Raw genomic sequence first — 21,210 nt, forward strand, 5'->3', positions numbered from 1 at the left:
CCCCAAAGGGAGGCTCTCAGCTCACCCTGGCAAATCCAATTCCATCTGCAGATATCTGTCCACTCATCAATACTGTTTTCCCATGGCCAGGACCTGGGATATAGCTCCCTGGCTGAAATACTTCCAGGGTATTACCACTCCTGATTGCACAGAATCCCAGAGTGGGGTTTGGGTTGGGAAGGATAATAAAGTTCATCCAGTCCCACCCCCTGCCATGGGCAGGGACACCTTCCACTATCTCAGGCTGCTCCAAGCCCCATCCAACCTGGCACTGGACACTTCCAGGGATGGGGCAGCCACAGCTTCTCTGGGCATCTTGTGCCAGTGCACACCCTTCACAAGGAAGACTTTCTTCCCAGTATCTGATCTACACCTACCCTGCCAGGTTCAAAATTTTGTGACATTACAAACCCAGTACAAGGTGAATCCTGACAACAGCACCTCCATCTGCTCCAGACAGGTGCTCAAGTACCTCAATACCATCCAAGAGAAGTCTGGAAATCTACACCAGGGAATGCACTGGCATCAGGTTTCTTTTGTACAGTAGGGGCTCACTGGGCCACAAATGAATCAACATTGCATCTTCAGCAGTGCCTGGGGGCTAAGGAGGCTCTGAAATTATTTACATGAAGCCAAGGAGTAAACAGACACCTGCACTTTTTTAGGAGATTCACTCTTGATGGCAGAACCTGAAATGGCTCAATTTTACCAAGACTCAGCTGCACCACCCCTGATCCCAAGATTTCAGGGGAGTGTGTGGCAAGGATCTGACTCACTCAGGTGGGGAAGAACCTGTGTGAACTCACCGTGCCAAGCACGTGGCAAAAGCAGACTCTGGCACGTGGGGCCCCCACACTGGCAGGAGCCCATTGCACTTGGTGTTGGCATTTTGCAGGGCTGCACTCTCCCACTCCTCACGGCCACGAGCCAGTCTGCATGGAGAAAGAGCACACCAGGCATGTCAGGAGGATGCAAGCTTTTGTCTGAGCAAACATCCCAAGCATGACAATTCTAGAGATTCTCTCAGTGCTGGAGCTGGCAGAGTCCAGCAGTGTTAAAGCAGTTAAAGATACAACCTTGCATGAGGCCAGTGTGTAATGAGCCTCATCAAGGTGTATCAAGTTCTGAAGGTGTTCAGCACTTCTCAGAATGGCTTAGAGTAATTGTGAGATGACTGATCAGGTGTGCTTTGAGAAAATTATAAGGTTTTAATGAATGAGAAAATAACAAATGATACAGAACCAAAACAGAAGCTGTGCTCAGGTGCAGGAAACCCCTTACACCTGGCTAAGGCACTCCAAAAAGCCCATAGCACCTCTCTGCTCTTTCTTAAGTACTTAATGTTTTTAGGAGGGCTTTTGGCTTGCTGCCCAATAGAAACAGCCACAGGTTTTGAGAAATATCCCAAAGATCCAAACAGTGCCCCTGTGCTGACACTGGGGCAACCATGTTGAAGGAAACACAGAAGTTTCTGGTGCTTTTCCTTAAAAGTCAGGGGTGAAACTGAAATCTCTTTTCCTTATTTGGAAACATTTGCTAGGGTGTGGAAATGCACTGCAACATCCACCCTGACAGAGGCTGCAAAGTCATCAACCCAGCCTACCCATCCTGAGTTCCAGAGTGAGTGCCCTGATCCCAAACCACCTGGGAAGGCCTGGGAAAGGCAGGCAGTGGGCAGACATACCTGACAGCTGCCAGGTGGCAGTCGTAGTGCACGATGTTGAAGTGAGACACTGTGCTGTAGCCCTGCTGCTTGCGGGGCTTGTTCTCAAACTCCTCGAGCGCCACACGCTTGGTGAAGGTGTAAATGCCCAGCACCTTGGTGGGCTGCAAGGACACACAGCTGGCTTAGCAAACACTCTGCTCTGCAACAGGGCACATTTCCTGCTCCTTCCACACCACACTGAACTGAACCTCACCCAGTCCCGACCTCAAACTTAAAGTGACCCTGTGTTTCTCCAGCTTTCACTGAAAACACACTTCCACTTCCCAGCCACCTCTGGAATTACTGATCCCAAGAACCAAGCCTGAGACTTCCCGATTTTCCAGTGCCAGCACTTGTGCAACCAGCTACTGGCAAGTCCCCTTAGGAGCTGAGAGGGCTCTGAATATGTGCCTCCCTTCACCTAGAACTTGAATCTCCTACCACCATTACCCAGAACTTTTAGCTCCCATTATCTGGAACTCTTAGCTCCCACTGCCTGGAACTTTTAGCTCTCACCACCCAGAACTTTTAGCTCCCACTACCTGGAACTTGTATCCTTCCCGGCAGATGCAGCAGGTCAGTCCTGGTTCCTCTATCAGCTCCTCCATCTGTTTAAGCAGCGCAGTCTTGGTCACCACCTGGCCCTTCTCATTTGTCTGCAAGAGAGAAAAGCCCCAGCAGGTTAAAAAGGATGACAAACCACACCAGGCCCACCACTGGCACTGGAATGCCCATCCCATCTCCCAGCAGCTGTGTTCCCTCCTGGCAGCACCAGGCAAACCAGGGGCTGGAGCTCTGCAATATCCATCAATAAATCACTTTACACACTTCCTGCTGAGGCAGTTTGGGCAAGGCAGGAAGAAAAGCCCCTAAAGGACCAGCGCACCCATCATTTACCGTCATGCCCAGGGTGCCCAGGGCCTTCTGCCTCATGGCCATGGCCATCCTCTTCTTCTCAGCGCGCGTCTCCTTCCGCGCAGCGTCGATCTTCTTGTTCACCTCGGGGTGCTCCCTCAGGGCCTCCAGGAGGTTCTCTGCCAATGTCCCAATCCCTTCATCACTCGACACCTGCTCCAGTTTGTGCAGGTTGGTGATGGAGTCTGTTCCTATTAGCACCTGTGGGCATGGGAACACAGCACTGCTCAGGAAAAGGGGACTCGGGACAGTGAGTGTCCCCTCTAATCCCACAGGGACAGCTGGGCAGAGCACTGAGCTGCAACAAGTGTTCCTTCCTTTTTTAATGCTCCTGGGCCCCAGAAACTGTGTGTAAGACTGGGGCAATTTGCCTCTCCACTGGTCATTATCAGGAGCTCAGATGGGGATGCTGGATAAAACATTTATTTTATGATAAGACATTGTCTTGATGCCTTCAAACACCAACAATCACGTCCTGAGGAGCTTATCAATAATTACCTTCTCTTCACATTGGTGTGTCAATCTCACACCACACAGGAGGAGGAATCAGAATACTGAAGTCAGAATCTCTGACTTTTCCACATGATGCCTGAAGCTGCCCAGCAGAGGCTCAAGGCATCAGGACAAAGACACAAAGTCATGTTCCCAGTCTTGTCATGTGAAACACAAAACTCAGGATGCTCTGCAAAGGCAGAACTTGCCCAGGGAATACCTGAATAGCTTCCACACCTATGCCTAGTATGATATTCCCAACAGGCTTTCACATTCTTATAACAGGTAAGCTCAGGAGAACTGGATTTTCTCTCTGCTTTACTCCCCAAAGAGAATTCCCTTCAGACTAGAAACAACACCTTCTGGCAGAGAAAAGCTGTGAGCAAAACTGTTCCAACTATGATGAGGATGACAAAACAAAACCCAACGAAAATCAGTGTAGAACCAACTCTTAGAGGATTAATCTTCAGCTCCAGCCCAGAGCAGAGTGACACTGCAGGCACAGCCCCCTGGCCTCACCTGTGTTGCAGGGTGCTGCGTCGCAAGGCCTCGGAGCAGGCGCAGGATAAAAGGAAGTGCTGGTCGAGATAAAAACTTCTTCCATATGTCTGCATCCAAACTGCATGGAAAACAAAAGCCAGCAGCTGAGGGGAGTCTCCCAGCCAGCAGCACAGCTCCAGGCTGCAGAGAACACTCCCTCCCTGGTGTCCCTCATCAGCTCATTAATGAAGGGACAGTCACACTCCCACTCCCATGCTGTGCACAGCCACAGTGCCAGCTCTGAGCCTGGGGATTTGTGTTCATGAGTTGGCCACCAACAGCAAAAACTCTGTTGCTGTGTAACAGGAGGGAAGAGGCAGGAAACACAAAGATTGAGATATCCAAGAAATCAGCTTGGATGGGTATCAAATGGGAAGATTTCAGGCTTTTTAGCTCATCTCTATACGTGCACTGCCTCACCAGACTTCTGCAACACAGCTCTGAATGGGCTCTTTTTCATGGATTTCTTGGGAGATTGTGTTAATGGGATGAGGAGGATGTCCAGGACAGCCACACACATTAACCACACACATTAAATAGTGACTCTTACTTCTTTGCACTGGGAATATGCTTTTTCATGTAATCCAGGGCATTCTGTGTAATCCCCTTCTGCAGGATGAGATCTTTCAGCTGATGGCCATTGCTGTTGTTCTTTATTCCTGCTGCTATTTTACAGAAGCAGTCCAGGAAAACTTTATCATCTCCACTGTGCTCCTCATCATACCTGAACAAAGAGAAGAAATGGTAACTCTGCCTGTAATTCTCACTGACATTACCACTGAATGAGGTACTGCCCCAGCTCAGAGATTCAGAAAAGCTACTCAGGCCCCACTCACCTCAAAATATTCTCTGAACACCTATTTCTCGAGCTAGAGCTCACTTACTTCTTTCAAAAATTACTTAGAAATGAAAGAGGAAATGAAGCTGAAGCCTGGCATTACACTGGAGTAGCATCAGTGAGGAAATAAAGGCAGAGATGTGTGAGTACAATGGATTTTAGGTGCTTTTAGCTGAACTGTGCCCACGTACTTATCAAAGTTACAGTAGGGCTTGAAACGATCCACCAGGATCTGCATCTTCTCCATCTCCCCGAAGGACAGGTAGGGGATGATGCGCAGCAGCCCCTGCAGCACACTCAGGTTGGAGCGCACAAAGGTGCTGTTGATCTGGTCCAGCAGCATCACCAGCTGGTCCTTGTCCCCTGTGAGGAGGAGGTTGCCCTGTGAACGAAGAGCAGCAGGATTTACATTCAGGAGTAAGTCTCTCGCTCTGGGCTACTCCAGTTGTGAAGGGGTAGCCCATGATAAAAATAAAACCCAGCCTCGTTCCCAAAGGTCTCAAGGAATGGCTGTACCAACCCCTACAGCTGACACCTGCCTTATTCCACCTACTGTCAAAGCATTTTCCAGACAAAAGTCTAATAATTCCAACCCAAAGCACACCAGATTCCTGTCCACCCACAGCTTCAAAAGATGATTGAGAAGCTCTTCTTGTTCTCAGTCTAGCTGAGATACAGTTTTACTCTCAATTAGATGGAAAATCAATCATGCTTTCAACACATATAAAAACACTCCAAAAAACAAGGCCAAGCTGTGTCTTTTCTTGTCTCTCCCTGGCCTGTGCCCAAAGCAGGAAGGAAAGGATCCAAGCAGTGCCTTGTAACAACCCTCTCCCAACCATGCAAGACTCATCCTGACGCAGCCTTGCAGTGCTTTTGGTTCAGGGCCCTTCTCAAGCCCTTCCCCAAGGCATGCCTAGACCTGCCAGAAGTGTAATGAGCGTCAGACTCCATCAGCATTCCCCTCAGCATCCCTGTGAGCAGGGGTGCACAAGCCTTGAATCCCAGGGAAAGGAGCCCTGGCACTCACCTTGTCCTCGCTCAGAGGTTCCGCGTTGGATTCATCCAGAATGATCTCCATGATGCTGAGCACCTGCTCTGCCACTGCTGCTCCCCCGCTGTCCTTGCTCTCCTGCTCAGCCACCAGAGCCTGAAAGAGATGGCAGTGCTCAGGGGAACAGCAGCAGCAACTGGTTTGAGGTGGAAAGAGGCACTGGAACACCAGCAGCAACTGGTTTGAGGTGGGAGCACTCAGGGGAATGCCAGCAGGAACTGGTGTGAGGTGGGAGTAGACTCTGGAACACCAGCAGTCACTGGTTTGAGGTGAGAACAGTCCCTAGAACACCAGCAGGAACTGGTGTGAGGTAGAAAGAGGCACTGAAACACCAGCAGTCACTGGTTTGAGGTGGGAGCACTCAGGGGAACATCAGCAGGCATTGGTTTAAAGTGGGAGCAGTCCCTGGAACACCAGCAGGAACTGGTTTGAGGTGGGAGCAGTCCCTGGAACACCAGCAGTAAGTCACTGATTTGAGGTGGGAAGAGGTACTGGAACACCAGCAGGAGCTGGTTTAAGGTGGCAAGAAGAACCCTGAAGACTATCCCTGGAACACCAGCTGATTTAACTGCCCCCCACACTTGCACCCACAACAGACAAGGAACATCCAAAGGATAATTTGCAGTGCCAGCACAGCAATATTTCCCATCTCCCAAAATTGTCACAAGGCAGCAGTGCAATCAGAAGTAGCTTAAATTCATTGGAATCCATGGAATAAGACGCTTCTGGAAGTCCAAGTTGTCTTTACCAAGTTGAGAGTTCCCAGCATGACATTCAAAGTGTTCATCTCTGGCTTGACCAGCTGCTGCCGGTTTATTTTCACCTTCACACAGTAACTGAAGAGTTTTAACAGCACCTACAAAATACAGCAAAGGGATTCTCTGTGGTACCTTCACAAAAAGGGCGGATTTTGCTGAAACTAAAGTAATAGTCTAATACAATAATACACTTGGATCTCCAGACTTCTGGGGTACAGTACACCCCAGATTTTTACATCTATATCTATATCTATATCTGTATCTATATCTACATCTTAGCACAGCTTTGGTTTTCAGGTAAGGCCAAGGCAAAAAACAATCCCTCCAGCAAGACAGGATTTAGTCTCACCAACTCATCAGGTTCTACACATTTCAAGTTTTGTAAGGAAATGTTAACCAAGAGGAAAGGGAGAGGGAAAGAACTGCTCCAGCTCAAGGGTGATTGTCTAACCTCAGGGATGTCTGTGGAATTTCCCACCCCATAACTCCTGACCCCAGAGCCAAAGGGAGACTCACGGTTAAGAGGTGTCGGCCCTGTTTGAAGTCCTTGATGCCAGTCAGTCTGTTGAGCATGCACTCCAGGCCTCCACACGGGGCCATCACCCCTGCCATCTTGTATACTTCTTCCTCATCCTCCTCCTCATCTGCAGGACAGACACAAGTGGTGAGGACAGGAGCAACCACAGTGGGGCACGCTCATGCAGTGGAAGCAGAAATGGAGAGCAGAGCAGCACATTTACCAGCAATTCAAGTCACTTCAGTTGTATTGAATTTGAAAAGAATTAAGAGCAGGAATATGAAGAAGGGCTGGGCAGAATGGTCCCCATGCCAAGCAAGTGCTCACATTTGAAGCACAGCTTTAAAGCGTTGTTAAAATCCTCCTTCACTCGAGGTGAGGCAGGTAAATGCAGCAAAAGCAACGTCAATCAACTTTAAGCTCACTGCTGTGAGGATAATATTGTCATTGCTCTGCAGCAAACCTCAGATTTCAAATCTAATCCCAGCTTTCAGCAGACAAATGCATTACCAGTGGTGGAGTCGAGGGACTCGATGAATTCCTCCGTTGCATCTCCCAGTAACCCCCGCATGCGGTAAATGATCCTCATGGGCTCCCCCTGCAAGAGCAGAGCTTTTTATTAATTCTGTCTCTGGGCATTTGTACACAAGCCTGGTTCTGGTTGCAGTGTGTACAGACATTCCAGCCCCAGCTCTCCCTCGTGCTGTTTCACTTGAGGATGGGAACACAGGGAAACCTTTCACTCCCTCATTCTCCCCTTCCTGAGATAAATTAAAAACAACAGTAGAGCCACCTGAAAAAATATCAGTAACTCATCCCTTGGTCTGCCCAGCTTTTCTTGGCATTGCCAGTTAATTGACAGGCTGGTAATAAACATTCTCTTCCTCCTTCCACCTCCTCCAGGTTTGCTTTAGCACCAGCAAAGATGCAGCCAAGGAAAATGGGTTCATCTGCAGAGGAACACCTACTTTAAATGGCAACCTCTGCTCCGAGGGTATGGCACAGCATACCTGGAAAATACAGGGAAGAGGCACAGTCCAGGAAATGAAGCAGGACAGGCTAATTGGATGAAAGCTTTCAAACAGATAAAATCTGCAGTGATGGCAAATGGAAGAGGAGTAAAAGGCAATTTAATGAGCTTTCAGTAAGATACTACATCACCGGAATGATACAGCCAAAAAGCTGTGCTTTTACCCTGAGAAAGGGACAGTTTTCCAGATGCATTTCCAGCTGGAAATACTGACAGCATATCATGAAACTTTCCATTTTTAATCCATAGGTCTGAATAAAAAGCAGAAAAGAAAAATCCCAGATTTGGGAGCAGGAGACCTTGCAAGAGAAAACCTGTCAGGGATCGTGCTAAGCCTAATGTGGAATAAGCAGTGCTTAATGTCACAGCAAATACATAAGCACAGGGAAAACCCCGGGGGGAAGATCTGCTCAAAGGCCACGCTGGCGACCAGCAATTAACACCACAGGGGCCCTGGTAAAACGGCAGATGAACAAAAAAAGCCACTGAGAGACAAGGGAAACAAAAAGGGGCCTGAGGTTGCGTTTCTTGTGCGCCTGTCGCTTCCAGGGATGGGAGCTGCGGCTCCAGGAGGTGCTCACAAAGGAAGACAGATGAAAGCTGTTCTCCACAGGAATGCTGAGCAAACTCTGCTTTTCACCAGCAGAGCTGCTTCCCGGGAGAGCTGCACACCAGCTCCAGCCCAGCATCCCACGGGAACACTCCTCACTGCTCCCAGGGGCAGCAGGGGGATCATTTCCACCAGTGAGTGACATGATCAGAATTCAAATCAGAGCTCACAGATTAACACCAGCACCTCATCTCCCTTTCCAAGTTGGTACCTTGCTAAAAATCATCAGTCTTGAGGTTTGGGCTTGATTTTGCAGTACTGAAGGTTTTGTTACTGCCACAAAGCTCAGTGAGAGCCATTTTATCATCATTCACTGCTAAGTGGCACTTTGTTTGAATTCTTCCCACAAATGGTTTCAGGTAACTGAGGTTTCAAAGGTGATTTGAGGCTAGGAGGAAATGAGGAATGACCAAGAAACGCTGGGCAAATCAGTCTTGTTTTATGATCTCAAGTGCCTCTAAAAACATATTTGCAGTGGGTAAGCTTGAGTCTGATGGTGTCAGTGGGAGTTTATTTTAGTGGCTACAAGGAAAGAAGGGAAGAGCTTGTTCTGGACCACATCCACCTCTGGAACAAGCTTAGTATGACATGGTGGGACCGGACCCTTAAGACTGCTGGGTCCATTTCTTCATGTGAAAAACACACAACACATACTATGAAAAGCAAAAAAAGGATGAATTTGTCAAGTGCTTGAGATCCTGATAAAAAACACAAGAGCAGAACTGCAAATATGAAGAACCATTGGACGCTCTGTGCATAAATAACTTGGGCTCATCCCCGAAGCACAGACTGATGGAGCAATCTGGTGTCCCTGTGTGTACACACACACAACCCTCGTGTGCAGATGGAGTGTGAAATGTGCTCTGAAAGGCAGTGATAACGTTCAGCTCTCCCCAGGGGAACACAGGGAAGGTTGTTCCTCAGGAGTCACACGTGACACAGGACACAGCTCACCTGGGGCAGTGCTCTGCACTCACTCACGTTGCAGGGCCATGCACAATCTGTCCTAACAGAGCACCAAAAGGTACTGAGCAGTTACACCCAATCAATTAAATGCCAGGAAATAAATCCTGACTCGTGTGATTTTGATTCTTCTCCAGTTTTTTTTGTTGATGTGAAGGACGGGTGCTCTGTGCTGTTAACTTGTACAAAGGTAACACACACCTCGTTTGTGGGACACCACACCTTCTTGTAGACCTCAGCCACTGGCAGATCCAGACTGATGATCTTGTTGTTCACCAAAAGCTGAAAGGGAGAGAAGAACAAGTCAAGAACAAGCTCAGGTTGTTACATCACCACCCCAGCAACCACCAGCTGCCCAAAACCAGCATCCCACAGGTCTGTGCAAGAAATCCCCACCTCCAGAAACTCTCACCTCCATCCCACTGTCATCCTCCAGCAGAGCCACCAGGTCACAGTCTTGACAGATCTTGTTCTTGATGTCCCTCATGAGAGGCCCAATGCCAGGCTCATTACTGCTGTAGGGATTCCCTGGCATCCTGCCCTGCAGGAAGTCTTCCTGCTGGGGATCTTTCTCCAGAGTGACAAAGAACTCAGTGACTTCATTCTCCTCCTAAAGAGCAGCAGCAGGGACAGAGTGAATAAGGTTTTCCCTAACCATGCTCCCATTCTTGCATTTTTATGGGAGAATGTTCCTAAACCTTCAGTCCTTTCCCCATCTGCTCTGCAGGCCACACTCAGAGGATGGCCAGGATTATTCAGTAACCAAATTCCTCATGGACCTTGAACAGCAACCCTCCCAAATGGGATACACTGGGATTGTGTATCCAGGTCTACACTGGCTAATGGTGAATCCTGACTGCAGACACTGCTGTTCCTGGGAAAAAGGAACCAGATCTAGGGTTGCCAGAGGTGGTTGGTGGTGATTCTCCTCCTCTATCATGAGACCCCACTGGAAGCACTGCACACAGTTCTGGTGACCCTCAACAAAAAAAGGACATGAAACTGTTGGAGCAAGTGCAGAGGAGGCCATGGAGTTGCTCAGAGGACTGGAGCACCTCCCCTGTGGAGACAGGCTGGGAGAGTTGGGAATGTTCAGCCTGGAGAGGAGAAGGTTGTGTGGAGACCCCATAACACATTCCAGGGTCTGAAGGAGCTACAGGAAAGCCAGGGAGGGACTTTTCATCACAAACTGGAGTGACAGGACAAGGGAGAATGGGTTCAAAATGAAAGAGGGGAAATTTAGGTAAGATATTGAGAAGAAATTCTCCCCTGTGAGGTGGGGAGGCCCTGGCACAGGGTGCCCAGAGAAGCTGTGGCTGCCCCTGGATCCCTGGTGGTGTCCAAACCTGGGTTGCCCAGGGCTTGGAGCATCCTGGAATCATGGAAGGTGTTGCTACCATGGCAGAGGGTGGGACTGGACAATCTTTAAGTCCTCTCCCAAAGCATTCCAGGCTGTGTTCAGGCAGTGTGAGCCTGGCCCACTCACAGGGTAGATGATGCTGCAGAGCCTCTCGAAGATGAACACCGGGGTCCTGTAGTCATCGAGGCTGTAACGCTTGGCAGTCTCTATGCACACGGCCATGAACGCCTTGGTCTCTGACTCTGTGCCTGCCAAAAAAAGGAAGCTTTGAAATGGACACTGCAGTCAATTTTATAGATTCCACTTTAACTCAGCACATGCAGTAAATCCTTGTGCTCAGCCCCACACTTTGCTGCTCTCTTCTTCTGCAAATCCATTCTGTGAAAGATGGAAGGTATTTATTGGAAGGGTTACTAGGAAAGCCTCTGCATGGCTGGGCTGCAGTAAAACAGCCCCATAAAAATGAGGAGGCAGAGATTCCTGGAAAAGAAGAGGTGGAACTAGGAATGCTATTCAACTGCTCTGTGCCAACAGAAAATACTGGCAGCCATAAACCCCCCTGATTATAGCAGTCATTTAGAAAAGTTCTTTGTGTGGCTGTTCTGCTTTTCCATCTTGGTTGATCCCAAGGCTGGATTTATGGAACAGAGGTGGTTTTACCTGTTGTCATGTCCTCCAGCATCTCCAGCAGCATGTCCTGGGTCTCATCAATCAGCTTTGTCCTCTGCACCACCAGCTTCCTCAGGCACAGGTACCCATTGAGCACCGTGCCCACCAGCCGGCTCTTGAAGTGCCGTTTGATAGACTCCACCTCCACGAAGGAAGAAAGAAGACCTAGAAAGCCACAGAAATTCGGGGAAAAGGTGTGAGAGAATTGGATTTTTAAATTTCATAGCAGCAAATAGGGCACAGTATCATAAAAATGGCTTGTTCTAGCTCCCATCAGCCTATGGTTTAAAGCTAACTCCTGTGAACTGAGTGGTTGGAGGCAAAAGCTTTGGCTTGGCTTGTAAATTGAAAAATATGAAAAATGGTTTGGGAATGAGGAAAGGGCCTAAGGAGCTTCCTGTGTGCTTGATACAAAATTCTGCACTCTTTGGCATTTTTTCTGTTGCAAGCTCTTCCAAAAGTAGATGATTGCTCCTCTTGTAATACTTCTAATACCTCTGATGATGTGAAATGACTTATCAGTGACATCACCAAACTGGTCACTCCTACAATAAAGTAAAGAATCAGCAAACACAAGGATTCTTTCCCATGACACACTGATCAACATGCTGCTTCTTGCAAGAAGCCAGGCTTTATAGATTCACCCACTAAGGGCTGAAGAATGTGAAAGAGGATACAAAAAACAATGAGCTAGTTCATGAGGTATGTCCCTTTCCAACAAATTTTTGTAAAAGGGTATACACCCTAGAAGATGAAAAAAAGCTCTCATAGAATAGGGAGGTAGGAACAACAGGTAGGAATAAAGCAGCAGCATTTACAGTGGTGCCAGGACTGTACAATATAATAAAGTGAAATGATGAAGCTTGCCTGGTATGTTACCACAGTTCAGCTAAAAACTCTTACTGACCACAAAAAAATATGGAAAAATCCATTTAGAGATTAAGTGCTAATCGATGGCAAAAATCCAGTTGACAATGGAAGCACAACTGAATGAGATCTCTCTGAAATCCTGCCACAGGCTGTTAGAGAACAGTGATCCCCCAGCTCTAACTCTGCTGCAGGCCCACTGAATACCTGTGAGACTCTTCAGGGCATATCCCTGCTGCAAATCCGTGCTGAGTGTTGCTTCCTCCAAGGCGAGCAAACGAGCTATTTCCTGAAAATAATTAACAGCCTGTTAGGCCAAGACCCTGCAAGGCCAACAACCACTGGAGTGTCTAACACAGGCTGCAAAGGAACTCAGCACAGAAACTGAGCCAGGCACAGAGAAAGCACAACTGTAACAGCAGGGAGGGGGAAAGGAGAGAGAAACTGCCACAAATATCCCCCTCATTTTCTCTCTGCACCTTCCTGCCACCACTGCTATGGAGAGTGTCACCCGTCTCTTTGGAGTGCAGCAGGGACCCCCACAGAAAGCTCACACCACTCTGAACACTGCAAACTCAGAGTGCTGCTTCTCCAAAGGCTGTAATTCCCATTTCTCCAGCAATGGCAGCACATCTGATCCTTCCCTGTCCCTCAGGGCTCTCAAGAGTCCAGCCTGGGGGCTGCACAACAGCTTCCAGCTCTGACCTGGTGCCAAGGCAGTGCAGCAATATTTACAATCCCAGAGCAGTTAATTAAAATGCTGAGGAATTCTCCAGCTGGGGCTAAAACCCCCGTGGCTCCCTCTGTTCAGAGCTAACAGCACTAAAGTGTGAACTTGAGAACCCTGGCAGGGTCAGCAACAGGGCACTGAACAAAGGGATGGAATTTCAAAAAGAAAAAAAAGCCAAGCTAACAGGTCATTTCCTGCACACAAACCCATACCTTAGTGATGAGGCTGCCAATGTAGGGCAGAACCCCTCTGGCTGCCAGGTACACCTTCCAGTGGGCAGGTTTGATGAGTTTCTGATACAGGGCTAGGTACTCAGCAGCACATTCACCAGCAATGCTCAGCTCATCCAGGTAGCTGTGAAAGAGAAACACAAGCTGACAACCCCTTCACAGCAACAAAAGGCATTCCAGCTTAAGGATGCTGTGGAAAGGAAGCAAAGGCCTCCAGAAATCCATCCTCTTGTCCTTGCTAACAGCATCACTTATATTCATTACTTGCTGGCTAAATTGGTATTTGTCCCAAAAAGGAGTTGACTGTGCTATCAGCATGAGCTGGAGCACATTATGTCACAGCAGCTGGAAGAGAGTTTACCCCATTATTCTGTTGAAGAGGCAGGGGAAATGTTGGCCACGCAGCTGAACAGCTGATCCTTACTTCTGGAAAGAGTACAGGCAAGAGCTCATTGCCAGGCAGCAAACCCCAACTCTCCCTAAATCTATACCCTCCCAGCTAATTAAGTTTAAAAATCCAGCTCAAAAAGACCCTGAACTACAGGTATACAAGGGAGAGGTGTGAGAAAAGCTGCAAGGAGGGAGAGATTCTGATGGGAATTGAAGACAAATACTCGTGGAGCTGCCAGGAGTGGCAGCACAGGAATACCTGGTGAGGAGATCGAGGACCTGCTGTTTCCTGCTGGGGATGGTGGCCAGGGCCTCCACGATGGTGCAGGCAGCCTGCCTGGCAGCCTGGGTGGCAGGAGTGAACAGCACCTGGGCACAGGCAGGAAAAGGCAGGTCACACCGATGGGCACACATGAACTTGTGACAGCTCACAAAAGGCACATCAGGGCAGCATTTTCTTGTTCCCCCAACACTGGGTTCTGTGACAATTCCTGCTCTGCTCAGCACCAAAGTGTTTCAAGAGTGCCTGGTGTGGGTGACCTGCTAACCCACACACACCAGAAGCAAAGCTTTGGTCCAGGACCCTCAGAAGTGCAGCTCATTAGGCAGGCAGGAACCCCGTGGCAATCAAAGGGTCAGAGTTTAAGAACCCACAGACTCCCAGATGAAAGCCTGATGAAGCATTTCTAAAGGAACACAGCTGCAAACCTGACTTGGAATTAGAGGCAGTGAGTGCCAGCCACCCCTGCACAGGAACTGCAGGAAACCACCTACACTGTGTGACTGAGCCCTGCCCTGCGGCCCTCCCCACCTTTACCTGTCGCAGCCAATTGTTGTGTCCCAGCTTGAGATCCAGAGGACAAGTTCTCTTCCCACGGCGACTCATGAACTGCTTCCACTTCCAGACGTATTTTTCTGACAAGTAGAGCTGGTGAAGCTCAGCTTTGCTAGGAGTTTTCCCGTTGGCATCTGCACCTGCAATATTGAGCAGAGCCCAAGAGAACTGTCAGCAGTTATGAACTGCAAAGTGCAAGAGTATTTTTGTCTTCTTACTGGAACTCGCCAAACTCCAGCTGAGAAGCTGAGTGCTTCCCATCTCCTTCTGCTGCCATTTTCACTCCTATCTGGAGCCACGCTCAATTCCAAGCCTCATGCAAATCCCGGGGCCTCTCTCAAGGAATTCCACCAGCTTTCCAGCTGGGTGGTACTAATTTAAATAAGAAACAAGTTTCATTTTTCAAATTTTTGCCTGATTCTCTTTGGGCACAGAGCATTTTCTGCTTAGGGTTTGAGGCACACAGCCTTTTCTAGGCTACAGCTTTTCAGTGCTACAACTCTAAGGGCTAAATGTGAGGACAGTATCAGATGTCATGGGACAGAAGCCAACACAACTCCACAGAGGCACATCCCTTATTAAATCTGGGGACACATGTTCCTGCACAGAACTGCACCAGGTGGTCACAGGCATAGGAGTTACCTCTGGCAGGGAGGCACTTCTTCCAAGCTTCATATGATGCTTTGGGGTCCCTCTTGAGCCACAGCTGAGCCTGTGCATGGATTTCATTGCTGTAAGGCTTCACAGTGGTGAGAGCATCCATGGGCACATCCTAACAAATAAAAAAGCTCTGTGATTCTTCAGAAAGCCACAGTCTGCTCCCCAGGAGCAAGTCCTGAGGTGAATCACTGGGGCTGGGCCATGAAGAGGCAAATGCAGCTCTTGGACAGCAGCAGGGTAATAGAGTGGTTGTTAATGGTGGACTATGAGGGATATTTCAGTTTCTACTGAAATCAGTAAATGCATCTCTGACATCCATTTGTGGTTATCAGACAGGCAGATCAAAGCAGAAAAATACCTTCTCTCCTGAAAATCTAATCCTAAATTAAAATTAATAGCAGTCAATCAATATATTTTAATGAGAACTGTAGCTCTGTATTTAAAAATCTGAGTCAGAAGTACTTGAGTCTATCAAATTTAGGTACTTGATTCTACAAAGCCACTGAAGGCACCATAAGCCTGTCTAAAGTAACCAAGCTGTGGCTTTCCCCATGCCTCAGATCTGAGGGGGAAAGAGCAAACCCTGAACACTTGTGGTCAGAGTCACCAAAACCCAGTGAAAAATAGGAAATAGTCATCTGTAATTTGCAGTGTGTAAAGACCAGAGTCACAAGGGCTTGTGCTTCCCTAGGAACAGTGACCAGGAAAAGCAAGTCCTGGCTTCCTACAAACTAATTCCTCACTGAGATCAGTGTGTCAGACTTCAACCAGCAAATTCTCAACGTTTTGCTCAGCCTCTGAGGCAGTACCTTGTTTTTCTTGCTGGTTGGAGCAGGTGGTTTGATGAGCTTCTGAAGGATGCGCAGGCACATGAGGGTGATGTTTTCCACAACCACCGGAGTCTTGATGTTCACGGCCATCAGGAAGAGGCTGAGAGCTGAAAGCAGACAGAGGTGCTCATTATCCTGTGAGAGCTGCAGACAGGACACACCTGCACAGCTCTACACAGCACTTGGGATGGTTTAGAGGTGGAAATCCTGCTGCATGTGCTGGCTGTGGGCACAGCACTGTGAATGAAGCCCTGGGCTGGGTCTGCACTCACCGCAGCGCAGGCGCAGCTCCCAGCAGCTGTCCTCCTTGGAGATGGAGTCTGTCAGCAGCAGCATCTCGTACTGCAGGCTGCTGGCCTGAAACACAGAGTATTGGAGCTCTAGGGGTGCCCCAGTCCCTTCTGCCTTCTCATCTTTAATAAACTCAGGTTCAAAACACATGGAGCTAAGTGAATTTAATCCCATGCACACTTGGGTGACTGGTAACCTGCTGGAGAGGTACAAGCAAAGCCAAGACAGGGAACTGCCTGAGGAAATTTCAGCATGTACCTGTACACAAAACTTTGTGCTGTACTGTACTAAAAGACATTTATGCCATTTCCTATTGAGACTCATTTTTTTTCCTTACAAACAGACCATAAGAGAGAAGATGCAATGATTAGAATACACCAGCAGTGCAGAGGGGCAGAACAAAGAAACAGAGAAACACTGGAGTCTCTTACCAAGTCTGGATTTGCCCAGTGTCCCTTCAGAGCCGCAGAAACCTTCCCAATGATTAAGTCATTCATTTGCTGTGTGGCCTCTGGATTGTCCCTGATTCCAGGAGGAAAAAGACAACACTGTTACGCTCTACTTGTACTAACTGCCAAAATCTCCTGGGATTTCAGCTCAGCTGGTAACAAATGCACAGGGAGCTGGAGGTTACACTGTGCTGGTCTAAGAGACACCCATGGCAGGGGATAGGACTGGGGAGTCTCTGAGGTCTGTCTAAGCCAGATCACTTTGTGATTCTAAAGTAACATCTCCTAAGAGGTTTTCCCTTCCTGAGGGGGCTTTCCTGATGTCTTTTTGGGACTACCTAAAAACAGAGGCCAGATAAAATTAAGGGAATAAAAAGCGCTTGTATTTACTGAAGGGCCCTCAGGTACATTTCAGGCAGATGAAGCCCCCAGGAGCTACACCCAAAAATGAACCATAGGTCATAGGTTTTCACATTTTTTGGTGTATTTGCATATTGCGAGTTAATCTTCCAATTGCAGCTTCAGGTAATGAAGTCATTTACCCCAAGTTTGCTCCCCCCAATTCACTTTTGGTTAGTTTTGGTTACAGAAGGGGCCTGAGCCAGTGAGGTGTCCTTGATTCCCAGGCCCGGAGAGGAATTGCTGTGTCTGACCAAAATGGGAGAAGAGCAGCTGACACTGTGTGTGGAGTTTAAAGCTATACACTAAAGAACTGCAGGGTTACAAATACATGAAGAATATCAAAGCTGAAATCCCAAGGCATCGCTCCCAAGGACGGGGCTGTCCCCAGAGCAGCCCTCACCTGGTCAGGAGGCACATGAGCTGCCGCACCTCCTCACGCATGGTGGCCGCGCCCCGCCGCAGGTTGTAGTCGAAGAGCTCCCGGATGAGGCCCTGGGCCACCAGGATGTGGCGGATGGCGCCGTTGGTGGCCAGGGCCCTCAGCAGGGTGATGCAGTGCTCCGTGACGGCCGAGGCGCAGCCGTAGCACTTGGTGGAGGAGGTGTGGCCGCAGCCCAGCACGGACAGGGCGCGGTACTGGCTGGCCGTGAAGGTGGGCAGCGCCGAGCTGCGTGACGACTTGGTGGCTGCCTCGCGCTGCTGTAGGTCGTACTCCAGCAGCTCCTTCCGCGAGGCAAACACTTTCTGGGAACACAGATGAGGGACTGTGAGCCAGCACACAATGCCACTCCCAATCACAAGTTATTTTCACTGTGAATTTTGTGCAGAAATATTTTTAAGCAAGTATTTCCAAACTTCAAATCCTTCATGAGAACGGCAGACTTGGGAAATTCAAAAGGAATCTCAGCCTAATTCCCAGTTATCCTCCCTGCTGTTTACACTACATGCAATGTAACACTGGAAATGCAGCAAATCCTTACTATTAATTAATATTGACAGAGTAAGTCAGAGTAATTTATTCTTTATAGAAGAAGCTAAATATATTCAATATGCTTAAATATCACAGCCAAAAGGACATTCATGATGTATCAGGTTTCCCAGTGTTTATGTGACTTGTTGAACACAAATAATTGCATTTAATTTATAAAACATTTCTATAGGTCACCTTTTAGACTGGTGTGTTTTCAAACACTTGGATACATGCAAAAATTCAATTCTCTTTAATTAACCATCTGTTCAGTCTCCTGCTCTCCATGATGTAGCTGCTGAGAAAACCAGTTTCACAAGCTAGCTGGAATTTTATTAATTAATACATAGTTTCTAGAAATTATTATTTCCCTGAAAATATGCAGCTGATCACCTGTTGTTAATGATATCATTAAATGAAGAATGACAACACCTTTTTTTTTTCTAATAAAGACCTGACCCAAATCCAAACCAAAGCACATCATACCTGGATGATTTTGGAAAGTTCATCAAAGGAGTTCTTGCAGTCCCCACAGTACTCCTGGGCTAACTGCAGGATGTACCTGTTCACACTTGCTGAGGTAGAACTGATCCCTCCACTGCTGCCCGACTCATCCTGGAATGGGGGAAAGCCAAGAGGAATCACAAATGGAGGCTCCACGCAAAAATAACAACTGCAGAGCTGCACCTCAGCAAGGACTGCCTTGGGCAGAGTCAGGGCCAGTGTGTCCCTGGCCTGGAGATCTGTGCAGGCTCCACCTGGCCCTCCTTACCTGGGGTTTTTCAGGGGCTGCCTCGTTCACTTTGCACAGGAGGTTCTCCAGCTGCGGTCGGTGTCCCATCAGCTGGTGATACACCCTGTCAGCCTTGTCCAGCAGACTGTTGATGTTTGTCACTGCCTGCAAAGGGAAAAGGAAAGGAAACTCTTATTTCATATTCAGAACTACAGCAACCAAGCTCCAAATTTTCTCTTTTGCCTTTCTTTGTTGGGGGGAATCACTAAATGGTGACCCTGCAGCCTGGTTCTGTCCTGAGAAGCACTCACTGACACCACTGAGCACACCCTGTGACACTACACTGTGCACACTGATCCTTTGGGACAGAACATAGAGTGCAGAGGGTTCTTCATTCATTAGCAGGGCTCCTCAGGTGGGATGGGAAGCAAACAGAACAACCCAAATCCATCCCCTTCTACAGCAAGTCAAAGAGATGCAGTCAGTTCATATGTAGCCCTGGTTTGTGCCTGAGATGTTTGGTTTTCTGAAATTCCTTTCCCAGGGAATCTTCTGTAAACAAGAGACAAATTTTGCTAACGGTAAAATTGTTTACATATTTCCCTAGGAGGGGCTTCTTCTTGATGTCCCTCTGGTCTGACCAATGTGAAGAGGTTTGTCTTCTTGTCACCAATCAAACTGGTCTGTGTAGAATAGTATAAAAGGGGAGACACTTCCTGAGAATAAAGGGGTCACTTTTTCAGCCTTCTGAAGTCAGAGTCTTTGCGTTGTTGTGGTGTACTACAGTGTCATTCAGAAGTGAGGCACTGAATGATGTCTTTTGAAGAATCACTTGTGTGGTGGAGCAAGACACAAACCCAGAATGCACCAGTCAGTGAGGAGCCTTGAAGGAGCACTGACTTTGACAGGGGATGGACCCCTGCAGTCCCCACAAGAGGGGATGGACCCCTGCAGTCCCCACACTGGCCCAGAGCCCCAGTATCTCCTGCCAGGCTCACCTTCTTGCGGTCCTCCTCGTTCTCAATGGGGTCCACAGCACAGCAGGGCTTGGCGTAGAGCATGAAGTCAAAGCGGGCGTATTTACAGAAGCCACAGGCATTGCACAGGAAGGGATCCTTCTCATCGTAATTGATGGACCTGAAAGGCAAGGCAGCAGCTCAAAACCTGCAGCTCCAAGGCAACTGAGACTAAGAAACAAACTGGATGGACTCAGGTAAAAGAGATGTGTGGCTCTTAAAACATGTCGGTGACCAGACTGCCCTGAGGAAGGGAAATACTTGAGAATCAAAACCTACAGATCAGGCAACAAAAAAAGTCCTTACAGCAGTGCCCTGTTCTGGCTGGAAAAAGCAGGAACAGAAATTGTTCCTAACAATTCTACTTTAATGACAGTAATTCCCAGCAGAAAGTCAGGCTGGGGCACTGTGTCCTTCAGGAGAACACAGATAAAGGAATTGTACTGGTTTGTAAGGTCTGGGCTTTGCAGTGGGACTGACTGTAGCACTTCTTACCCCACTGCAGACCAGGGCAGCAGACAGAACTGATTGATAACTCCCAGAACTCCAGAAGGAATGTGGAAACCTTTCCACACACCAGCTACCACCAGGAAAGAGCCTGCTAAACATCTCCAATCCCATGAGAATTAAAGATGAATAAGGGACAACAATAAGGGGAAAGTGATATCAGATAAGGAGACAAAAGTGACAAAAGAGAAGGATTTCTAAGGCTGTAGTGGAAGTGTGAATAGCACACAGTAAATTACCCCTGAGCCTGCTCTGAATGAGGAGAGCACAACAAAAGCCATGAATAGAACTGTCTGTCCAGCCCCAGCCAGGGATCCTGGGGGAAGCCCTGCAATCCCACAGCTGAACTCCAGCCTCCAGCCCAGGCAGGCCAAAAATAACCTGCTCCAGGGAATTCTGTGGTGTGAACTTCGAGAGTTTGATGTGAAACTTCAGCTCGCTGAGTATTGTGCTCCTAGGCTCCCTTTGTTAGTCTGCATTATATTAAATCCCTGTAAGCCTGTTTTATACTTCCCCACTAATTTGATTGTGTACTTGTATTAACCAGAATGGGGGATTTACATGGCAGGGGGTGTGGGGCACCCGGGAGGGCTCTGGGGGACACACACACCTGCACTTGTGGCACTGCTGCATGCTCTGGGAACCCTGGGGACACAGTGACACCCACAGACCTGCACCTGTGGCACTGGCAGACATTCTGGGGGCACACTGAGACTCTGGGGGCACACAGTGACACTGAGGACACACACAGTGACACTGAGGACACACACAGTGACACTGGGGACACCCTGACCGGCACTTGTGGCACTGGTAGACGTTCTGGGGACACACACAGTGACTCTGGGGGCACAA

At 48.4% G+C, this 21,210-nt stretch overlaps 1 protein-coding gene across 3 annotated transcripts in view; it reads right to left on the bottom strand.

The window, feature by feature from the left end:
* UBR4 (ubiquitin protein ligase E3 component n-recognin 4) overlaps window positions 1–21,210 on the bottom strand; it is a gene marked incomplete at its 5' end in the record, with an annotated part of 82,483 nt that overhangs the window by 8,283 nt on the left and 52,990 nt on the right. For all 3 annotated transcript variants that reach the window (XM_083876649.1, XM_083876648.1, XM_083876647.1), the window contains 27 exons: window positions 807–932; window positions 1,685–1,827; window positions 2,248–2,361; window positions 2,603–2,821; window positions 3,632–3,731; window positions 4,203–4,376; window positions 4,682–4,872; window positions 5,521–5,640; window positions 6,293–6,400; window positions 6,819–6,946; window positions 7,330–7,417; window positions 9,624–9,704; window positions 9,835–10,032; window positions 10,909–11,030; window positions 11,443–11,616; window positions 12,526–12,607; window positions 13,261–13,402; window positions 13,928–14,037; window positions 14,486–14,643; window positions 15,146–15,275; window positions 15,973–16,100; window positions 16,266–16,350; window positions 16,716–16,806; window positions 17,536–17,879; window positions 18,589–18,717; window positions 18,875–19,000; window positions 19,834–19,972. In XM_083876649.1, coding sequence (XP_083732775.1) covers window positions 807–932; window positions 1,685–1,827; window positions 2,248–2,361; window positions 2,603–2,821; window positions 3,632–3,731; window positions 4,203–4,376; window positions 4,682–4,872; window positions 5,521–5,640; window positions 6,293–6,400; window positions 6,819–6,946; window positions 7,330–7,417; window positions 9,624–9,704; window positions 9,835–10,032; window positions 10,909–11,030; window positions 11,443–11,616; window positions 12,526–12,607; window positions 13,261–13,402; window positions 13,928–14,037; window positions 14,486–14,643; window positions 15,146–15,275; window positions 15,973–16,100; window positions 16,266–16,350; window positions 16,716–16,806; window positions 17,536–17,879; window positions 18,589–18,717; window positions 18,875–19,000; window positions 19,834–19,972 — 3,750 coding nt within the window. The remainder of the gene's footprint in view (window positions 1–806; window positions 933–1,684; window positions 1,828–2,247; window positions 2,362–2,602; window positions 2,822–3,631; window positions 3,732–4,202; window positions 4,377–4,681; window positions 4,873–5,520; window positions 5,641–6,292; window positions 6,401–6,818; window positions 6,947–7,329; window positions 7,418–9,623; window positions 9,705–9,834; window positions 10,033–10,908; window positions 11,031–11,442; window positions 11,617–12,525; window positions 12,608–13,260; window positions 13,403–13,927; window positions 14,038–14,485; window positions 14,644–15,145; window positions 15,276–15,972; window positions 16,101–16,265; window positions 16,351–16,715; window positions 16,807–17,535; window positions 17,880–18,588; window positions 18,718–18,874; window positions 19,001–19,833; window positions 19,973–21,210) is intronic.

Source organism: Zosterops lateralis, assembly GCF_965231275.1.
Source record: "Zosterops lateralis genome assembly, chromosome: 22".
Lineage (NCBI taxonomy): Eukaryota > Metazoa > Chordata > Aves > Passeriformes > Zosteropidae > Zosterops > Zosterops lateralis.